We start from the raw sequence: 21,241 nt of genomic DNA on the forward strand, positions 1-21,241 counted from the left end.
TAAGTTTTAGAAAATGCAATGCTTGCTGGGTGCTGTGCCTCACACCTGTAATTCTACCTACTCAAGAGGTTGAGACCTGGAGGAACACAGTCTGAAGCTGGCCCAGGCAGAAAGTGCCATATTGGAGGCTTGGCTTCAGTGGTAGTGCAGTGGGAAGTTAAGTAACAGTACAAGACCCTGAGTTCAAGTCATGGTACTGAAAATAAAAAAAACAACCACCCAGTGCTTATCTCTGCACACTGATTCAATGACTTTTCTTTCGGAAGCTTATGGCTCATAAACTAGATAATCTATTATGATAATCTGGTTTACGATTCAGAAATAGTAGGGTTGTAGAGCTGAGGGGAATCACTAGGCTTAGGCTTGTGGGGACGAGGTCGCACCCACCCTGGAGTCCCTGAAGACAAGAGGACCCGGGGGTTATCTTCTGTGATAGCAGCTGGGAGGAGGGTGAGCCCATCAGTCCCCGTGGCCTCTGGGAGAAGGAACATGGAGTGGCAGCAGAGGCCTGAAGGGAGGCTCAGCTGGCTTCATTGATGGGAGTCCGGCTGTCACCCAGTAGTCTCTCATGCTCGCCCTCCTGGGTGGGGCGCAGGCCCCTGGACAGGCAGGACAGCAGTGGGCGGTGCAGCCCGTTGTAGAGGGCAGTGCCGGCGAGGAGGATGAGGAAGCCGAGGACCTGCAGCGGGTGGAAGGTCTCCCAGCCCAGCGCCAGGCTCAGCGCCCAGATGACCACGGTGCGCAAGCTGTCCAGCACCATGCGGGTGGTGGCGCTCATCTCCTTGGTGACGCTGATGCCGGCAAAGTTGAAGAAGGCGATGCTGCTGATATTGCCCAGCAGTGCCACGGCGATTAGGGGTTGGTGGCCCACCTGGCAGAAGGCGTCCAGAGCATCCTCCAGGGTCCCTTGAGGGTTTCCACTGAAGGAGCCAGCGGGGATGTAGTACATGGGGATCAGGCACAGGGCGAGGATCACAAAGCCGAAGAGACCTGGGGAGTGAACAGGCTGGTCACCATCTCTACCACGCCCCTGCCTCCTCACAGCCCACAGGCCCAGCGTCTTTGACCTTAGGCTACTTTTTTTTTTTTTTGGTCATTCCTGGAACTTGAACTCAGGGCCTGAGTACTCTCCTGAGTTTTCTCAAGGACAGAGCTCTACCACTTGAGCCACAGCACCACTTCCGGCTTTTTCTATGTATGAGGTACCAAGTAATGGAACATGGGTTTTCACACATGCTAGGCAAGCACTCTACCGAACTCCTGGCCCCCTAGGCTACTCTTGACTAGCATCCACAATCTATCTGAGATCCATCCTCCACCTCTCCAGGACCCTTGGGCCAGGGCAGTGGGCTCTGGCTGCTCTCTACCTCATTCTCTACCTGGTTCTGAGACTTGAACACAAGATTTGATGCTCTCACTTTCTAGTTTTTCACTCACGGTGGGCATTCTACCACTTGGGCCCAACACTCCACTTTCACCATCAGCTTATTTATTTATTTTAAATTAGAGATAACTGTCCCTTACTGGGCTGGCCTTGCCCCATGATCCTTAGCCTCCTGAGTAGCTAGGATCAAAGACATCAGCCACTGGCACCTGGCTTAGAAGCTTTGGATGGACCCACGAGTAGGAAATACTTTGCTGTGACCCAGTATAGGTGTACACATGTCCCCAGGTCAACAGCTACCCTACAAGGTACTGCTTACTCACATTTAAATTCTATTCTAAGCAGGAAAAAACAAAACCCCAAACCCTGCTGGTTCCAGCTCACTGCATTGCTTTCACCAAGTAGGAAAACAGCTCTCTAGTCCAGTACATGACTGGTCTGCGATAAGAAGCCTGTGTTGGAATGCAAGTCAATGCACTGTTTCACCAAATTTTGCAAGAAAAAATGAGTGGCAACTAGGTGTTGGTGGGTCATCTCTATAACCCTAGCTATGCAGAAAGCTAAGATCTGAGAAATGAGGTTTGACTGAAGCTAGCCAGGGAGGACAATTCTAAGAAACTCTTTGATTAAGCTGCAAAAAAGCCAAGTGAGCTCATGAGTCCTGGAATTCAAACCCCAGTTATCATAAACCAAGAGTGGACACTAGCCTGTAATCCTAGCTACTCAGGAGGCCAAGACCTGAGGATCACAGTTCAAAGCCAGTCCAGGCAGGAAAATCTTTGAGATTCCTATCTTCAATTAATCATACAAAAAGCAGGAAGAGGTGCTGTAGAGAGTGCTTAACCTTGAGCAAAAGGAGCTTAGGAATAGTGCCCAAGCCCAGAGTTCAAGGTCTAGGACCAGCAAAAAAAAAAAAAAAAAAAAAAAAAAAAAAAAAAAAAAAGAGTAAAAACTAGAACTGTACCCCAGAAGGTAGTGGATTGGTTCATTTACATTCACCTGCCAGGCTCTGTTCACTGGGCCAGACACACTCTCCACCAGCTGTTTTTCTCTCAGCCACTCTGGCATTACAACTCTTATCTATATTGCTAATCCTATACTTTTAAAGCAAAATTTTGTTGGTTGCTTTTCTACTCAAAAACCTTCACTGGTTGCTCCTGTTATCTAATTTAAATCTACTTACCTGGTATCAAGGTTCTCTACTATACTTCATTTCTCATTATTTTCCCAATAATAAGCCAAACTGAACATATGTTTCTCATGCCTTTGTTGGGTTTTGAGTCCCCTCCTCTCCATTCTTTTTTTTTTTTTGCCAGTCCTGGGCTTGAGCTCAGGGCCTGAGTACTGTCCTTGGACTTTCTCAAGGCTAGAGGTCTACCACTTGAGCCTCAGCACCACTTCCGGCTTTTTTCTATGTATGTGGTACCGAGGAATTGAACCCGGGTCTTCATGCATGCTAGGCAAGCACTTTAACCACTAGGCCAAAGTCCCGGCCCCCCCTCCTCTTCATTCTTGTCTGTTGGAAATGTGAATCCATCACTACCTTCAAGACAGAACGTTTGTGGTCCAAGCCCAGTGTACCGCCTGGCCTTTGCTACCTGCTGCCTTCCCAGCCTGACCCACCAGGTATCAGGACCTGTCAGCTCCCATATGGAGGAAAAGGAAAGCGCGGGCTGGGCAGCTTAGCCCTCTGCAGTGGTTGCCAGCACCTGCCCTGTGTGTGGCCTGTGCAGTTCACACCACTGGCTGTCCCCGGCCCCTGTGATGACAGGTACCCTCAGTGCCCACTGCCCGGAGTGGGTGCACGTTGTGTTTGTAGATGAACTTCTCTTCAAGCACCATCTGGATGGCGACGATGATCTGGGCCATGATGATCAACAGGTCCCCTGAGGAAAGGAGGTCCAGGTGAAACCAGGGCTGCACTGTGAGAAGGGTTGGTGACAGGAGGGCCCCAGGGATGGAACAACAGCTAGCTTCTAACTTTCTGGGGTTCCATATGACCCTGGCCTGAGGAGCAGGTAGAGGCTCCAGAAGATCCAAAGACCTGTATGGGCCGGACTGCTGTGCGATAGGGGAAGCAGGTCATGTAAGGAGTAACAGACTTGAGGCAAGACATTTCTGGCTTAATCTTGACTCTGAGTAACAGAAGGCAGTCATCTCATCATAAAGTCATTCCTTTGGGAAAGCTACTGGGATGAGGAATGCACAGGCCTGAGGTAAGTGCTCCATAATGGTCCTCCCACCCCTTACCCAGACCAGCAGTTCGTATGTGCATTCATGAAGCACAGGCCCAGCCTCTTCCTCGGATCTTCCATGCCTTACCTACTCCTCTATGCTATACCCCTTGCTTGGCAGTCCTGCCCCTCTCTGGTCTCCCTTACTTTCATCATCCCTTGAGAACAGGTGTGTCCCCTTATCCTGACCTACCTACACAGGGAAAAGGTTTCCTGTGTCTGTGGGACAAATCTGGGCTAGATTCCTAGTGGGGGAACTGGACAGGACAGGCAGCCCAGGGTCCCCACCTGGCCACACCTGTGATCACTTCGCTGAGCTTCTGTTGACTGTCGTGCTTGCTCAGGAGGTCAGCCAGGCCCACGACCACCAGACCTGCAATGGTGGCCAGGATACCTAGCCACTGGCTTGGTGCCAGCCTCCGGCCCAGGAAAGCCACCGAAAATAGGCCTGTAAATATGATCACAGCACCCCGCAGCATCTGGAAGCTGGAAGCACTGGTCATGTTCAGGGCTAGGAGAGAAGAGATAGGATAGTTAAGTCCTGAGGGCAAAGGCTGGCTGCCACCGAGGGCTCTCCAGGACTGTAGACAAATCGAGTCCACAGGAAACCCATGTGTGTGTGTGTGTGTGTGTGCGTGCGTGCGTGCGTGCGTGCGTGCGTGTGTGTGTGTGTGGTGGTTCTATGTGTGGTGTCTGTGGATCGTTTCACTGGTGGTCCTTTCAGGCCTGGCCCTCACTGAGCCTTGTTCAGCCTGGCTGGCTACTCACCCACATACATGAGGCTGGTTCCTGTCATGTCACAGAGGGCTGGGGGCAGGAAAATAAGAGGATTGAAAGGCTGCTGGAGGTCCACACTGGAGTCTGACTGCCCTGTGGATCTGCACCGGAGCAGGAAGAAGGCAGCCAGGCAGGAGAACTCTCCCAGGAACATGCCCACCGCCTGCAGGCACAAGAAGCCCCCCCGCTCTGTGCTACAGGGATCCTGGGGATCATCCTTAGCAGCACTGTTTGTTCATGGAAGCTTTCTTCAGACCACAGCGCACCCAGAACCCCAACATGTCAAACACCCAAAGGAAGAGTGGCTGTGGAAGGCCAGATAGCCTCCTGGATCTGTCCAGAAGCCTCCAAACTATTCCAGTGGAAGCTCTAAGGTAGTATGACCCTGTGTGACAGCTCCCATAAGGCCAACCTCTCACTGTGGTCCACATGAAGAAATTGAGGCTCAAAGAGGCTTGAAGACTCTTGGAAGGTGCTGGCAGGTGCGTGACATCTATTTCTGCAGACTGCCAGTCCAGTAAAGGGGTGTCTTTTATTAATGGGATGTGCCCCATCCTGGTAGGGGTCTGGTCTCAGGTGGATGGAGAACAGGCCTTTGCCACTGGGGCTGGTACTTTCTGCATGCCTTGAGATTAGTGAGGGCGGATTCCTGGCTAGGACTTGTGCAGGCAGACCTCCCCTGGAGGACTGCATCTGTGGCCTTCTTCCAGGGGTGCTCTCAGACCCCTGGCCTCGTTCTGGGAGAGAGGCAGATGGTTCTTCTGGGATCAAGGCAGCTCTGGCTCTAGGCTAGAAAACAGCCTAGTGTCAGGGCCCCCATGTGTGGCATGGGAGACAAGGGGGAGAGCAGGGCCAGTACCTGGAGGAAGGGGTGCTTGAAGGAGTGCTCCTTGCTCCCTCCGCAGCCTTCTGCTGTGAATTTGTCTGCCCACCTGAATCAGAGAGAGGGAAGATCATTCTGATAGCACGTAAGAGATGTTCTACATGGCCTGGTGTAGAGACTCAGCCTCAGCCAGAGTTCCTTCTCAGAAGGTCCAGTCTCTAGGGTACCAGGTCTGGACAAGGGAGGTGCTACTGAGTCCAGAAGGGCCCGTCAGGAACCTTGGGACAAGCACTTGCTTTCTTTAGGGGGTGTGGTAGGAACAGAAGCCAGTTTCTCACTGTCACCATGGTGCCACAGCCAAATCACAAATTGGCAGCTCAAGAAGTCTCTCATGGGGCTGGGAGTTTGACCTTGTAGTAAAAGTCCTTGCCTCACATGCACGAAGACCCGGGTTTGATTCCTTGGTATCACATACATAGAAAAGGCCAGAAGTGGTGCTGTGGTTCAAGTGGTAGAGCTATATTCTTGAGAAAACCCAAGGAAGGTGCTCAGGTCCCGAGTTCAAGCTCCAGGACTGGCATACACACACACACAGTCTTTCCCGATCTAACAGAACACTAGTAAAACTCACCCTGGGCCACTGTCTGTGCAGCAATGCCTGTGGCCTGTTCTGGCTCCCCATTTACCGAGGTTTAAGTAAACTCAGCAGCCAGTCCTACACTCTGAGTGCCTGCTGTGGGCACACTACTACAAAAAACTTTTTTGTTTTTGTTTGTTTTGGATGATCACATTTTTATTTGATAAGCACTAATCAGTCCCAAGTCCAGCTACTCCACTGGCCACCCTGTGTGAGTAACTTGCACAACTAAGCTTAACCCAAGAAATGAGGACCAAGAAGGGACAAGGCCCTGGTGCTGTGTCTCTTCCTGAACTCAATATGCATGACACCCAGGAGAACTTACTTCCCCAAACCCCAGAAGAAAAGCTGGCTTCTAGAATTACCTGGAGAACTGAGCACTCAGGAGCTGAGTTGGAGGCCTAATCACAACTCAATATTAAGTAATTCACTTTTTATCTGGCAAATTTAATGTAACCCTTCTATTAACTAGAATTAAAAAAAAGAAAACAATTCTTTGAGCCAGGCATGGTGGCTCATGCCTGTAATCCTAGCTACTCAGGAGGCGGAGATCTGAAGATCGAGGTTCAAAGCCAGCCTAGACACTAAAGTCTGTGAGACTCTTCTCTCCAATTAACCACCAGAAAACCCGAAGTGGCGACGAGGCTCAAGAGGTAAGGTGGTAGCCTTGAGCTGAAGAGCTCTATGCCCAGGCCGAGTTCAAATCCCACGATTGACAAAAAACAAAACAAAACAAAAAATAACCATGTTCTTTGCACATTCAGAAATATTTCCACTGGCTTCTTAGCATCACAAAAAGAAGTCATCAGAATTCCAGAACCCTGAGTACCATTCCTAAACCCTGAGCACTTATATCACCCATCAAGTCTGCCAGCACGTGCCAAGCTTCTAGAAGTCCTGAAACTGGGTGCATTGTGAAGGCTGCGGGTTAGTGACTGAGCACTTGGGTGAGAAAAGCCTCCTGGGGGTTGATCTCCATTAAGGTCAGGTTATTCATGTGCCTCCTGATGCTGCACAAAGCTGTTAGCAGAAACCCAGGACTTGGCCATGCATGTGACCCACAGATCCGACGAGGGTCTAGATTGCCTCTTCTTTGGGGATGTTGTCTGAAGCATGAGTAAACAGGAGTTCGGTGAACTCCATGTAATAAGGGCTGGGCATGGGGTTAAGTGTTTCCTCCTTTTGTTCATGATCCTTAAGCTTCTTTAACCTTTACATATCCATCCACGCAGGAGGCAGCACGTGGCATGACACGTCCATGGGAAGGCTGGGGTTGAACAGTGCCAGGTCCCCCAGGGAGGTAGATCTTGTCCAAACTGAAATTAGGGATGATGGCAACCAGCTTTTTCTTGGCCAGAAATTCTACCTCAGCTATGTCCAAGGCAGCTTCATAGGCTAGCAGGGAGCTCATTTTCCACAGGACAACCAAGTGTCTGGGAAGAAATACCCATTACAGAACCAAGCATTTTTCTTGAGCAAATGGGCCTTCCAGATCCTCGCTAGGAATGCAATAGGGATGAGGAGTGGGAGGTGTCCCGGCTGGGGACCATATTGAGCCAGAGGTGAGACTGGGCTACTGAGTAGGGGGTTCTTGCTTCAGCATGGCCAACTTCATGGGAAGATAACTGCCAGCTCAGCTGAGCTCCCTCTCCACCAAAGTCTTGGATGTCTTGACTTTTCCCACGAGGCAGGTCTGTTTGGACAGGCCTCACTGGCCGGCTTCCAGCTGGGAAATGCAATCTCTTTGTATCCAAGAACTCAGCAGACTGAGGGGACTGGGTGTCAGCATGAAAAGCTGCATTGCTCAGAATGATCTCTTCTTGCCTGGGAGAAGATACGCAGGCCTGCAGGTACCATAGGGAGTATATCAGGCTTTGGTTCACTGTGCAGGCTTAGGATCTGTGGTCTCACAATCAAGAGTTAAAATCCAGCCTCTGTGTGTTGGGGAGAGCCATGGCACCCATGCAGGAGGGCACACTTTGCTGCTAGCCAGGTTTCAGAGATACTTTTTTTTTTTGTCTTTTCTTTTTTGGCAATGGTGATCAAACCCAAGACATTGCATTTGCTAGGCAAGCGCTTTGCCACTGAGCTACATCCCAGCCAGAGACACTCTTGAGTACTGACTTGGTCCTGTTCTGTGCTGACCAGGCCCTGTAGGCTGCCTGGTTGAACCCTCAAAAGACCTTCCATTTCAAGAGGAGAACTCTGAGGTTCAGGGTGCAGACAGCTGTTTAGGCCTATTCATTTATCACTGCAGATCTGGGGTCAGAAAGGCAGCAGCAGCTGGGTATAGTGGTTCACACTTGTATTTCCACATGCTTGGGAGATGGCCATCAGGAGAATTGCAGCTGAAGGCCTGGCCCAGCAAAAGTTTGCAAGACCCCATCTCAACCCATAAAAATGTGCATTGGTGGATGCACTTGCCATCCTAGCTATGTAGAAAATGTCAGCAGCCACATCAGTCTAGGCATAAATACCAGACCTTATCTGAAAAATAACTGAAGTAAAGCCTCAGTTCAAACTCCAATATTAAAAAAAAACATTAGGCAGCAGAATATCTGGCAAGTTCAGTCTTGCATATGACATAGTGTCTACTGACTCTTAGTCAATAGTACTCAATAGGGCAGAACCCTTTTTTGAGCCTTGTCCCTCTTTTTTCCCATGCGGCAGATGGCACCTCTCTATGTATTGGGGTAAGTGCAGCCACAACTTTGCCCCAGCCTGCAAGCACTGGAGCCATCCCAGAAATGTTAATTCTCTAGAACTCACCCTGTTAGCTGAGACAGAGGTGACTATTGTCCTTGTACTTCAGAGCCACAAAATGAGGAACTAGAAAATAATTCAGCCATTATCTCATGAAACTCCTTGACAAATGAAGAACCCATGTCTATAGGTAGTTCAAGGGCCCAGGGCTTATCAGGCATAGAAACATTAACTTCTATGTCCTTTTCCTATAACTAACTTTCTTTCTTTCTTCCTTTTTGTGAGTCATGGGGCTTGAACTTGGCCTAGGCGCTGTCCCTGAGCTCTTCAGCTCAAGGCTACCTCCCTACCCTAGAACCAAGCCCTACTTCCCAGAGGTTAATTGGAGATAAAAGAGTCTCAGGTCCTTTAGTGGCCGGCTGGCTTTGAACCTTGATCCTCAGATCTCAGCCTCCTCAGTAGCTAGGATTATAGGCATGAGCCACCATACCAGACTTTCCTATAACTTTCTTACACTAGATACTTCTTACTGCCCTACAGAGGTATTCTTTGTAGACTCCATTTCTGGGGGATAGGCTGAAGCCCAAGATGACAGTCCCTGCTGGCAGAGGCTAGCTTCTTTCAAAATTCCCTGAGTGTAGGCAGGCAGCTGAGGAGTGGGCAGTCCTGCTGAGTGTGAGTCATCCCCAGGAGGCCCTGACCACACTCAAAGCTCAGCATTCTGGGTGGTAATATGCCCATGTGTGGCCAGGGGTGACGCAGAGACCGGGGAAGTAGCTGATACATTCAGACTGCTTAGCTATGCATCCTGCCGAATGTCTACATTTCCTTCCACATCCCCAGCTAGTCAAGCCCAGCGAGTCAGCTTTTTTCTCTTTCCTACCAATCTAGAAGGATCAAGTTCTCTCCAATTCTGGGATATTTAGCTTATAAGAGGACATTTGTCATCTGTATAGATGAGAAAATCCCTCCTCAGCAGAGTGTATAGTGCCTGGGAAGAAGGCAGTGTAGAAATTAGCATGTCCATTTTACAGATGGAGAGACTGACGCTCAGAAAGGCTGGATGACTCATCTCATCCCACAGCTTCTAAGCCTCATGCTATTTCCCTTTTACTGCATTACCTTAGGCTTTCAGCTGGCCCTGCAACCTCTTTGAAGCAACATCTCAAGCTAGTTCACGGAACCTGAAGGTGGGGGCAGGTGCCAAGGGAAAAAGCTGGAGCTGGTATGGAAAGGACAGTAAGAGCTTTTTCTAACACAGGGGCCTGGTACTACCAGGCAGGGTCCCTTGCACAGGAATAAAGGGGCATCAGACCTATTCCCTCCTTTGCTTGGTAGGCCTTATGGCTTGTCTAAGGTCAGAAGGAAGCTGTACCTAACTTAGGTTATCTCCTCAATCCTTCTCTAATGCAGAACCTCTGGGCTAGGAGTGTAATGTGTGGTCATGCCAGGGTCTCAGGAAGGCTCAGACAAGGGATGCGAAAGGGTACTGGATTTAGGAGAATAGAATTCCAAAATGGGCATCAGCCTATCACAGGCACTGGGTCTGGCAGAAAGAAAAAGTCTGAAAGAGATGATCAACAGCCATGGAAAAGAGAAGCAGCTACTTCCCAGCCCATAGTAAAGGGCTAGCTCAGACTGGTAGCTTTTCTTCCCATAGGCATGTGACCTCTCCTTACAGCCTGTGGTCCTAGCACAGCAAGTATATACTCACACACCCTTTCCCATCCCCAGTTCTGAGTCATCCTGAGACCCAGGATGACAGCACTATGCTTCTGCTGGTCAAGATACTAAATAGGCTGACGGCAGGATTCCTGGGTCCAGGCACAGACCAAAGGGGAGAGCACCCTGAGAACTAGTGGGGAGCAGGGCACATTTTGCACACAGGTTTGCTTATCTAGTGTTGGGGAGATGAAAGGGGGTATGGCTTTGGGGCACGACAGTTCTAAATACTTGGGTGCTAGTAGTCCCCATTTCCATATCAGCCATCTGAGTCACAAAATACATTTCTTGTGGAGACTCCCTTGTAAATTGTGGGGATTCGACTGGATGCTTTCCATTTCTAACAGTTACAAAACACCCAGAACTTGGGCATGGCAATTCAGGAGAATTCTGAGTGTAAAGCCAGCCTGGGATATCCAGTGAGAACCTGTCTCAAAGGAAAAACAAGTAAATAAACAGATGCCCCCAAATGACTGAAGAAGTCCCTACCCTCACTCCCTTTGGCGGTTAAGAGCATGAACTCTAGTTGGTGGTATGACACAGTGGTAGAACATTTGCCTAGTATGACTGAGATCCAGAATCTGTTCCTAAGCACCAAAAAAAAAAAAAAAAAATACTCTTGAGTTAGGCCTGGCAACACATGCTTGTAATGCCAGCACTCAAGAGGATGAGTCAGCAGAAGGATCATATATTCAAACATTGTAAGATCTGGTCTCTAGTCTTTAAAAAAAAAAAAAGTAAGAAAAAGTCATGGATTTAGTGCCAGGCTATGTTATTTCAAATACATTTCCCCGACATCTGGTAGATGAGCTGAACTTGGCAATGAACTTAATCTTTCTGTACCTCAATTGACTTATCCAGGGAAAATGAACTTGTCTACCTAGCTGGGTAGTTGTGAGAATTCTGGGTTCACATGGAAAGTGGGCAGAGCAGAATCTGGCATGTGGTAGACTGGGTGTTCTCTGGGTATTGGCTACAATGGCAACTGCGATCACATGCTGTCTGCCTGTACCTGTAGTGCCTTCCCAATCCATAGTTAGACCAGGGTGTCCATGCTGCTCACCTACATTCTTTCTCTAAGAGCATGGTGTAGATGTTTTCATGTTCATTTTTGGTGGTACTGGGGGATTGAATGCAAGGCTTTACACATGCTATGCAAGCACTGACCATTTGAGCCGTACTTGAGTCCTTTTGTTTTCATAGTTTTTGAGACAGGATCTTACTAGCTTGCCAGGGCTGGCTTCAACTTCTCAATTCTTCTGCATCTACCTCCTAAGAAGCTGGGATTACAGTTTATCATGCTTGGCCTTCAGTTTGGCTTTAGAGTATTGTTTATGATCCAACTCTGGGGCCTGTCTCAGGATGGGAGGCTCCTTCAAGGCCCCATACTAGGTTAAAAGGCAAAGAACAAACACAAAGGTTAGGTCTTTAACCTGGGAGCCTCCTTCCTGACTCACAGATAGTCAGTCATCTTGGAGTCTCCTGGGTTTGAGGAGCCCTTCCATTCCAGTCTGGAGTTTTTAAAGGGAAGAGCTGAGTCAGTAGTTTACCCCAGTGGTAAGGGACCATTTGGACTCTCTCAGAAGACAGCAGCCCAGGCAGACGTACACTCGCTTACTCTCTTGAGTGTTTAACCAAGCCTTGGCTTATTTGATAGCTGAATATAGTTCAGATCAGTTCAGATCCTGACTTGAGATGGGGGCCTTTGAGTAGGGCTCCTTATAATCAAGGGTTCAGCACAGGGAGTGACCCCCAGGGGACCAGCAGTTCTCTCCACAAGACATAGCTAGTCAGAAACACAAGACCAGGACAGCCAAACCCAGAGCGGCAGTGCCTTCCTTCAGGGGATGGTGGACATTGTGATGATCACATGTGTACACATCTGTTTCCTCCACCCGAGATTCTAAGCATCTCATAGGCAGGAATCTTCTCTTGGTCACTTTGCCTCCTTCTCTTCCACACATTTTAGATACTTTAGAACCATGTGCCAAGGTGAATACTGCCTCCCAGGCTCTCCTCTGAAGCACCTCATATCACTGACCAACTATGCCAGACACAAATGTCTCAGATATGAGTAAGAAATGCCCTCCTCTCTCAGAAACTTGGCACATAAGTTCCTCAAAATGCAGAGATGGGCCAGGCATGGTGGCTCATACCTGTAATCCTAGCTTCTCAGGAGGCTGAGATCTGAGGCCCGAGGTTCAAAGCCAGTCCAGGCACTAAAGAACCTGAGACTCTTATTTCCAATTAATCACTAGAAAAAAGGAAGTGGGGCTGTGGTCAAGGGGTAGGGTGGTAGCCTTGAGCTGAAGAGCTCAGGGACAAAGCCCAGGCCCACGACCGACAAGTCCCACGACCGACAAAAAAAAAAAAAAGTGCAGAAATGCGTAAAAAACAAAAAGAAAAACAAAACCCAGGGGGCCTACAATCCAGTGCAGAGGGTTAGCTTCCCCAAGTCAACACAGTGGAGCCTGGTAGGGCCCAAGTGGAAGTTAAACCTGACCAGAGGAGGTCATTGTCCACTGTCCATGTAAAACTGGGAATCCGTGTGGCCAAGGGTCAGTCTCTGGGCACTGCTAGGGATGCTGATGGCAAATGGAAGGGGAAGGAAGGCCCTGCCTGGAGGTGGAAGTGTAGAAACTTTCAAGAGACAGGGAACACAGTGTCAGCCTCCTGAGAAAAAAAAAGAACCCCACCTAAGAATCAAAGCGTAATGTGAAGCCCTCCTGACCCTGAGGGGGTCGTGGGCCCCCTCAGCCGGTCCCATGCACTGATTGACCACTCGGCCCACCCACTCGGGCCCCACAGCGGCCGGCGTGCGTGCGCCCTGGGCAGACGGCGGGAGGAGGAAACTGAGGCGCGCACCGCGACTCAAAGCCAGAGACAGCGGAGGGTGCGGCACGGGCGCGGCGGGGCTCCCTCCGACCCGTCCAGACACTCACTTGGCCGACAGCGTGTTGATGGAGCCAGTGACGAGCATGAGCCCGGCCAGGAACAGCTGGTATTTGGTCCAGGCCATGGTGGTTGGAGGCCGGGCGCGCTGGAGACCGCGAAACGCCGGCTGCAGTCAACAAGGGGTGGGGCGGGAGGGGGCGGGCTCTGTTTCAAGAGCTTCCGGTTCGTGCCTCACGTGACCGAGAAGCCCCGCCCCTCCGCCCGGGCGCCCCGCCCCCGGGACGCGCGGATGGCGGGCGGGCGTTGTGCAGTTCCGCAGCCCGCGCTGCGGGGTGGCTTTCTTGCTTTTGGGGGGCCCTGGGGATTGAACGCACGGGACTTCGTGCTGAGGCCTGAGGCTTGAGCTCAGGATCCGCGTGCGGCCTTGGAGCTTTTCACGCCCGGTTGGCCGCTCTACCTACCCGAGCCACAGCTCCACTTTTTGGTGATTAATTACAAGAGTCTCCTGGACTCTTCATTGTCATTGCAGCAGTCTTCACAATAACCAAGATGTGGCATCAGCCCAGATGGCCCCACAGTAGGTGCGTGGACCCCCCTCCCGCTCCAAAAGAATAAAGTAATGTTGTTTGCAGAGAAATGGATGGAACTAGAACAAATCGTGCTAAGTGGGGTAAGCCCATCTCAGACAGTGCAAGTTCTCTCTGGCATGTGGAAATTAGAGCTAAAATGCACCGGGATATGATAATCATTCTAGAGACACTCAGTGAGATCCAAGGGGAACACTCAGGAGGGAAACACGAAGGCGCAATGCCGCAGTGCCTCTTCATTATTGATATAAAAACATACATACTCCAGTGAACGAACTCCAAGGTATGGGAAATGAGACCTCTTTTCTTCCTTTCCCTACCCGCTCCCTTTCTTTTTTAGTTTTTAGTTTTGAAGATTTTGTCTTCTTTACGTTATGTATGGTGCATTCAAAAGTACATCTTCAGAAGGGTTGAGGGAAGGGTACAGGACTGGGGGTGGAGAGGAGGATGAAAAAGTGCCGCAGTGGAGTTCACTGGACATTGATGAAAGTGAATTATACAACTTGTGGGTGGAGATGGGAGGGAGATGGGACTGGGAGAGAATGAGGAAATAGAAGACACTGTACAAAAGGAAATGTACTCATTGCCTAGCTAATGTAATTGTAATCACTCTGCATATCACCTCTATAATAATAAAGTGAATTAATAAAAAAAAACGTTTAAAAAGCAGTATCATGGACTTTCCTGCCTGGACTGGTTTCCAGTGGTGATCATCACATCTCAGCCTATGGAGTAGCAAGGCTTACAGGTGTGGAACAGGGGTAACTTGCTTTGTTAGAGCAGTTTTGACAGGTTGAGCCAAATGATGTCTTAGACTAGTTTTGAAGGGGAAAAATCCAGTCTGAGAATCTTTCTCCAGGGTCCTCTAGGAACTCCCCATAGGCCAGGGAGTTGTCCCTAAGGGTCTTACACTATTGCATTGCTCACATTTCCCAAAAAATTGGTGTAGGAATCTGGTTCCAGTTGCCAGGAAGGCTACTTTACAGCTCAAACTAAACTCAGGGTTTTGCTTATGAATGGAATGGAGGGTTCAGATTCTCCAGTCTCTGAAACCCAGTGCAGTGGACTTTGGACTCAGAGGTATTGAGGCAAGAATGGCTCTAGATGGATTGCAGAGGAAATTTTTTGGCCATAGGTCTTGAACTCTGGGCCTGGGCATTGTCCCTGAGCTCTTCAGTTCAAGGCTACAGCCCTTTCTCTTGAGCCACAGTACCACTTCCAGTTTTCTAGTGGTTAATTGGAGATAAGAGTCTCAAGGACTTTTGTGCCCAGGCTGGCTTTGAATCTCAATCCTCAGATCTCAGCATCCTTAGTAGCTGGGATTACAGGCGTGAGCCACTGTGCCCAGCTTTTTTTTTTTTTTTTTCAGAGGATTTGTAATCCTACTCCTGGTTCTCATAGCTCTCTGTCTTCCTGTTCTCCAATCTCTAGTCTGTACCCAGGCCCTGTATACCAGAGGCTAGACCCTTTGAGGAACTGCTTTGACCCAGCATACACATTTCCCCTATTTCTGAAATCTTGTTACTGGAGGTACAGAGATCAGACCTGACTACCACTTCTTCCTGCTTCTCCTTAGACTGCCTTGAACTTGTGAATATGGCTAATGCAGACTGAGAAAAGCCCTCAAGAGATTTCAACAAGACCTCTTTTTTTTTTTTTTTTTGTGGAAAGACTCCCAGGGAAGGAGTTCTGAGTAGAGTCTTGGTAGGAGGAGGAAGAACTTTCCTGCAGGAAGGAATGGTGCATTCAATGACTCAGAGGCATGACCTAAGTGTGGAGGGTATCTAAGATCAGCAGATCAATCTAGAACCTTCTTTCCCTGAAGTTTGCACAGTACCTCTAGTTTTGTGTGATTTTTTTAAAGGTAGCTAGAAATTAACTGCAATTAGGATAATGGATGGCCTGGAGAAGCCCACACCAGATGATAAGCCACTCCCCATGGGAATCAGTTCCCTTGGGCCTCAGTGACTCACTCAGTGGGGCTCTGGGTTATTTTCCTACATATGTCCAGGCCAAGAATATTATCTTGAAGTAAACATTACTAATGATATTGGTGTCACCAGCCCGACATGATGTCACTAGCAGCACAGTCTGTCTGTCTTTATAACCACAGCATAAAATGAATTTTAATTTAACAGGATATTCTAACCATTCATCAAACAACTGTCTGGAGTCTGGCACACAGGAGGATTTATTCAAAAGTACACATGGTGCCCACTAAGTATAAGGCTGGGAGCTAGGTATAGGGCCCTCAGGAATAGCCAGGCAAGGTCACTGTCCTCAAAGAGTTCAGGATTCAGTGGAGGAGAGGGTGAGCATGGCATTAACCATGTGGACACAGAGAGCCTGTAAGAGGCAGAGGGATTTGGATGAAGGAGTGGATTCCTCACGGGGATTGGCAGCCAGGGAGTGACAACGATAATCAGAACTATCTTGGACTGGATGCCCGGTTGTACTGGGCCTGCGCCTGAAGCTTGACCTTTGCGGCTGTCTTCATGACAGCCCTGTTACTGAACCAGGCCTGTTGTACTTGACCCACTGTATGCCCAGCACTGAGAACATGAATTTTTAAGAGAGAAAGTGTTCATTTGCAAAGTGGCCAATCATAGAAATAGGAGATCCAAGTCTTAACTGTCTCCCCAGGGACTGAGTTTGAGGATATTTGTGGGATAAAGAAGTGGAGAAGGGGGGCCGGGGTGGGGAGAGGGAAATGGGGACCAAGACATGAGAAAGGGTATCAATATTTGTGAAGTAATGCACCTTCTATCTGGTGAATATAATGTAATCCTTCTATTACAGTAAAAATATATGGGAAAAAAAGTTTAGAACGGCTAGGTAGGTACTGGTGGCTCATGCCTATAACCCTAGCTACTCAGGAAGCAGAGATCTGAGGATCACAGTTCAAAGCCACCTTGGCACTAAAGACCATGAAACTCTAATCTCCAATTAACCACTAGAAAACCAGAAGTGGTGCTGGGGCTCAAAGTGGCAGAGTGCTAGCATTGAGCACAAAAGCTTAGGGACAGAGCCCAAGCTCTAAGTTCAAGCCCCATGACTAAAAAGAGAAGAAAGAAAAGAAGCAGAGAAGGAATAGTTCACATCTGTAATCCCAGCTACTCTGCAAGTGGAGATTGCAAAGATTCAGGTTGGAGGGAAGCAAAGAGAAAAATCCAGATTCGATCTCAAGGCCTGCCAGGGCCAAAATTAGTGAGATATCTTTCAGTATTGCAAAACAATAGCTTCCTATACATTTTCTTTAAGAGACAAAATCGTCAGGTGTGGAATGGCATTGACGCAAATTATCCCTGACTAAGGAAGGAGGATGGATGAGCTTCAGATTGGGTCTGCTATTTGGAGTAAAGTGACTTGTATTTGATCATTTAATAATTTTCCTATCTGTAACATGGAAACAATATTCTTATGTATGGAGGAATACTGTATGGAGAGGAAGAGAGATGTCAAAGGGTACTTACTGCAAGGTACCAAGAGAGAATTAAAACAGCTGTTATAACATCAGGGCCTATCCACCAGCTGGAAATACAGAGATTCCAGGTTGTGCCATGCAGAGCACTTTTCATGCTTTGCATACACTTAATCCAGTCTTCTGGCCTGCTTTTCCAAAGTCAGCCATGTTTTCAACCAATTTGCATGCTACCTCCCCAAACCCTCTAATTTCTAGAGTTAAATAAAATGCTTAATGCAAATCCTGCTTTTGTATTCAAAGCTTACTGCCAGCCTGCCCATGGCTTGTCTGAAAGACTGAACATGTTCTCAATTGAATTAATCACCGTCTGGATTAAGAGAGAATTACTGTACTCTGGAAAGGACAGGGATATGTGTACGAACTGACCATGTTAGACTTGAGATTTTCAATAACTTTTTGCTGCATAACCTTGGGACAGCCATCCCAGGTTTTGTTTGTGTTTTTGTTTTTGCCAGTCTTGGGACTTGACTCAGGGCCTGAGCAATGTCCGTGGGCTTAAGGCTAGTGCTCTGCAACTTGAGCCACAGCACCACTTCTGGCCTTTTCTGTATATGTGGTACTGAGGAATAGAACCCAGGGCTTCGTGCATGCGATGAGAGCACTCTACCACTAAGCTATGCTCTGGCCCCACCAAGGTTTTGGCTGCACAAGGGAGCAGGAGGCTTGGGGGAAAGGGGTGGGTTAGGTCCTGAGAGAGAAACTGAGGCAAATGAACGAGGCCTAGGAAGGTCCTGTAGAAAGGGAGTGTGGACTGTACACATGAAGGGACCCCTTTTTTGACTTCCCCCAAAATCCATCCCCTATAGGCATCTCCCATCTTCATGACAAAGGAGTACTTGACCCAAGGTTGGGGGAGGGGCTGTAAAATCCCTGATAACAGCTCAGATTACAAGAGCGGTTAAACCAGGTAGAGTTACCAGAATTCCTCCCCACCCTACCCCCCTTGGCCTGCCAGGAAACTCCCTCCCTTTCCTTTGTCGTCAGAGCAGTGCGCTAGAAGCCCACCGAGATGATAGGTCCATTCAAACAGCAAAGGTGTCAGTGGTTGCCCCAGCCGTCAATAAACTATGTTGAATTCCATTGGCCACCTGTGTGTATGGTCAGCCCAACCACATGGCTGGGGTCTATAAAAGTAGCCTGTACAATCAGGCGGGGTCTCTCTCTCACTCACATCTTAGAGGTGGCCCTGACCGGTCAGTATGATGCTAGGTGCGGAATAAAACTCTGTTTAACTTCCACTTTTGTGTCCTTTGATCACAGACCCTAATATTGGGGGACAGGACCCTAACACAAGCAGAGAGGGGTGAGCACTGGCGCATCCAGCATCTTCAGGCTGTCTTTACAGCTGGTTTCTATGGTGACCGTAGATGATTAGATTAGGAGTTACCTGTTCCTGCCAGCTTCAGGCCCTCACACTTCATTCTCAAATCTCTTTTCCTTAAAATTTTTTTTTTCTTATCTTCTCTATTCCCCTCCCTCAGAGATGACCACTAGCTATGGGGTGAGTTATTAGATTCTAGGAGTTGGTGTTTGCTTCGAGTCTCTGGAAGAAGGATCAAGGTAGATCCAGATAAAATGAAATCTAATTTCAGATAAGCAAAGACTCATTTTTAGAGCACAGTCCCATACACTTAACAACTCAGATGCATCCTGAGATCTGTGTCACTAGGCGATCCTGTCACTGCGCGCATGTCCTAGACTGCTTGGGAACACAGATTAGAAACTGCTGAAAGCAGCTGAAAAGCATAAGCTCTCATTTGGGCCTGCAAATGTCCAAAGGGTCACTCACAGCAGGATGAAAGCTAGCTATCTCTAGCTCCATTTTGTCTTTGTTCTTGGAGCCTTCCTCTCAGGCAGTTATCTGCAACCACCTTGGAACTCAGGAAGGTCAGGACTGAAGAGTAAACATCCAGTGAGGAGACTAAATTCTTCCCTGCCCAGCAACAGGGCTCCACCTGGCCAATCCTGAGATAAAAAGCCACCAAACCACTGGACCACACCTGTGGCCAGATCCGTTTAATAATCATTAACAGTTATTTTGTAACAGGCTCCCAAGTCTCCTCTCTGTAAAACCTACAGCTCAGCTGGATGCTGGTGGCTCAAGCCTGTAGTCCTAGTTTCTCAGGAGCCAACCTGGACAGAAAATGCCTGTAAGACTCTGCAGCAACAAGAACAACAAAAACAGAACTGGAGGTGTATCTCAAGTGTTATAAGCACAAAAGCAACAAATTAAGTATTCAAATTTGGCCATTCACCCCCAGAACAGGAAAAGAACTTTAATTGGTATATCTCTACCAGTGAGACAAGGGGATTTATGTCTTTAGCCCTGTCTTGAGGGCACTGACATGAACTCCCAAATTCTAATATAGGGAAAGGAGAGGCAAGAGTCCGTAGTCAGTCAGCCTCAGCCACCTATGGCCTTGTGGGTCATTATCTCAGGATTAGTCAAGAGGGACCTTGTTCTCAATTAGAAAGTTGCTACATCTTGTCACAAGATGTTCACCTATCAGATCTTGGAATTCAAGGTGACTTCAGGAACAAAGGAGGTGGGGGCAAAAGGGAGGCAGATAGAGTCAAGCTTTTCTTCTACTTTTAGTTACCTATTGGGCATTTGTGGGTCAAAGTGAAGAATCAGTGAGGTGTTTTTTTTTTTTTTTTTTTTTGTTTGGTGGGTCATAGGGCTTAAACTCTGGGCCTGGGCACTGTCCCTGAGCTCTCCAGATCAAGGCTATGGCCCTACCCTTGGGCCTGGGCATTGTTTCTGAGGTCCCTGAGGTCTTCAGTTCAAGACTACCACCCTACCGCTGGAGTCACAGCCCCATTTCCCCTTTTTCTAGTGATTAATTGGAGATAAGAGTCTCTCATTCTTTAGTGCCTGGGCTGGCTTTGAACTGTGATCCTCAGATCTCAGCCTACTGAGTAGCTAGGATTATAGGCCTGAGCTACCACGCCCGACAAGAATCGATGTTTTTAGCAAAAGCAATCTCTTAAGTCTTTGTGACAGGCCAAGCAGGAAAGTGACTTGCCCAGGTCAATAACAAGTAACTTGTAGCCTGGTGTAATAATATATACCCGGAATGTTAACATTTGGAAGGCTAGAGCAAGAGAGTTGTGAGCCCAAAGCCAGCCTCGGCTACCTAGGGAAACTGCCTCAACCAACCAACCAAACCAGCCAAACAACATGCAGCAAAGCAAAACCCCAAACCACCATCACATCACCAAAATAAATAGTGGCCAGAATGTAGCTCAGTGGTAGAGACTGGTCTATCATGGACAAGCATGTTCATCCTCAACACTCACAAACAAAACAAGACAATAGTGGTCACTTTTGAACTGTTTGACTCTGTGTTTTATTTATTGGAATCTGCTTTTACTTGTTTAGTTTTAAAACAGCCATGATTACACAAGCCTGCAAATTTGCAGAAACCACTGAGTTATATAGTGTTTATGAGTGACTTTATAGTATGTATCTTAGTAAAACTAATCATAACCCAATAAAAAACATAAACACAAAAGGAGAAAGCCTAGGGAATGAGACACTACAATCCTATGAAGAGAGTGATTTGGTAATGTCTACAAAACTTACATATGCACATTCTATGCCCTGGCATGGAACTGTGTGCCTCTGCAACCATTTACTGCTAGACTTGTTTAACATGAGATAATCAGGACATATGTACACTACATGTATATATATATATATATATATATATATACACATGCATTTGTATATACATATATGTGTGTATATATGTATACATACCTATATTTGTGTGTGCATATATACTTAGTACTTAGGATTACAGGTGTGAGCTACCGCACTCCTCAGATTGGTTTTGAAACTTGATCTTCATATCTCAGTCTCCTGAGTAGCTAGAATTACAGGTGTGAGCCACTGGTGCCTGGCTAGGCCTCTACATATGAATTCTAACTGGAGTTCTACGCAAATTCACTCTGGGAATTCATTCCAATATGTGTTCCTAAAAATGCTTGTT

At 48.0% G+C, this 21,241-nt stretch overlaps 1 protein-coding gene across 2 annotated transcripts; it reads right to left on the reverse strand.

Annotated features, from left to right (window-relative positions):
* Position 1: 1 nt before the first annotated feature.
* Positions 2-13,356, reverse strand: Slc35f6 (solute carrier family 35 member F6). Of its 2 annotated transcripts, none has more exons than XM_090337323.1 (6): positions 13,223-13,356; positions 5,255-5,327; positions 4,387-4,558; positions 3,917-4,129; positions 3,160-3,270; positions 2-990 (listed from the first exon to the last, which is right to left on the reverse strand). In XM_090337323.1, the coding sequence occupies exons 1-6, from the start codon at positions 13,297-13,299 to the stop codon at positions 521-523; spliced, it is 1,116 nt and encodes a 371-aa protein (XP_090193449.1). In that variant the 5' UTR covers positions 13,300-13,356; the 3' UTR covers positions 2-520. The 2 variants fall into 2 exon arrangements, with proteins under 2 accessions (XP_090193449.1, XP_090193450.1); XM_090337324.1 differs by lacking the exon at positions 13,223-13,356 and adding an exon at positions 6,221-6,388.
* Positions 13,357-21,241: the final 7,885 nt, after the last annotated feature.

The sequence above is a fragment of the Megascapheus bottae genome, chromosome 7 (genome assembly GCF_031878675.1).
Source record: "Megascapheus bottae isolate mThoBot1 chromosome 7, mThoBot2.hap1, whole genome shotgun sequence".
Taxonomy (NCBI): Eukaryota; Metazoa; Chordata; class Mammalia; order Rodentia; family Geomyidae; genus Megascapheus; species Megascapheus bottae.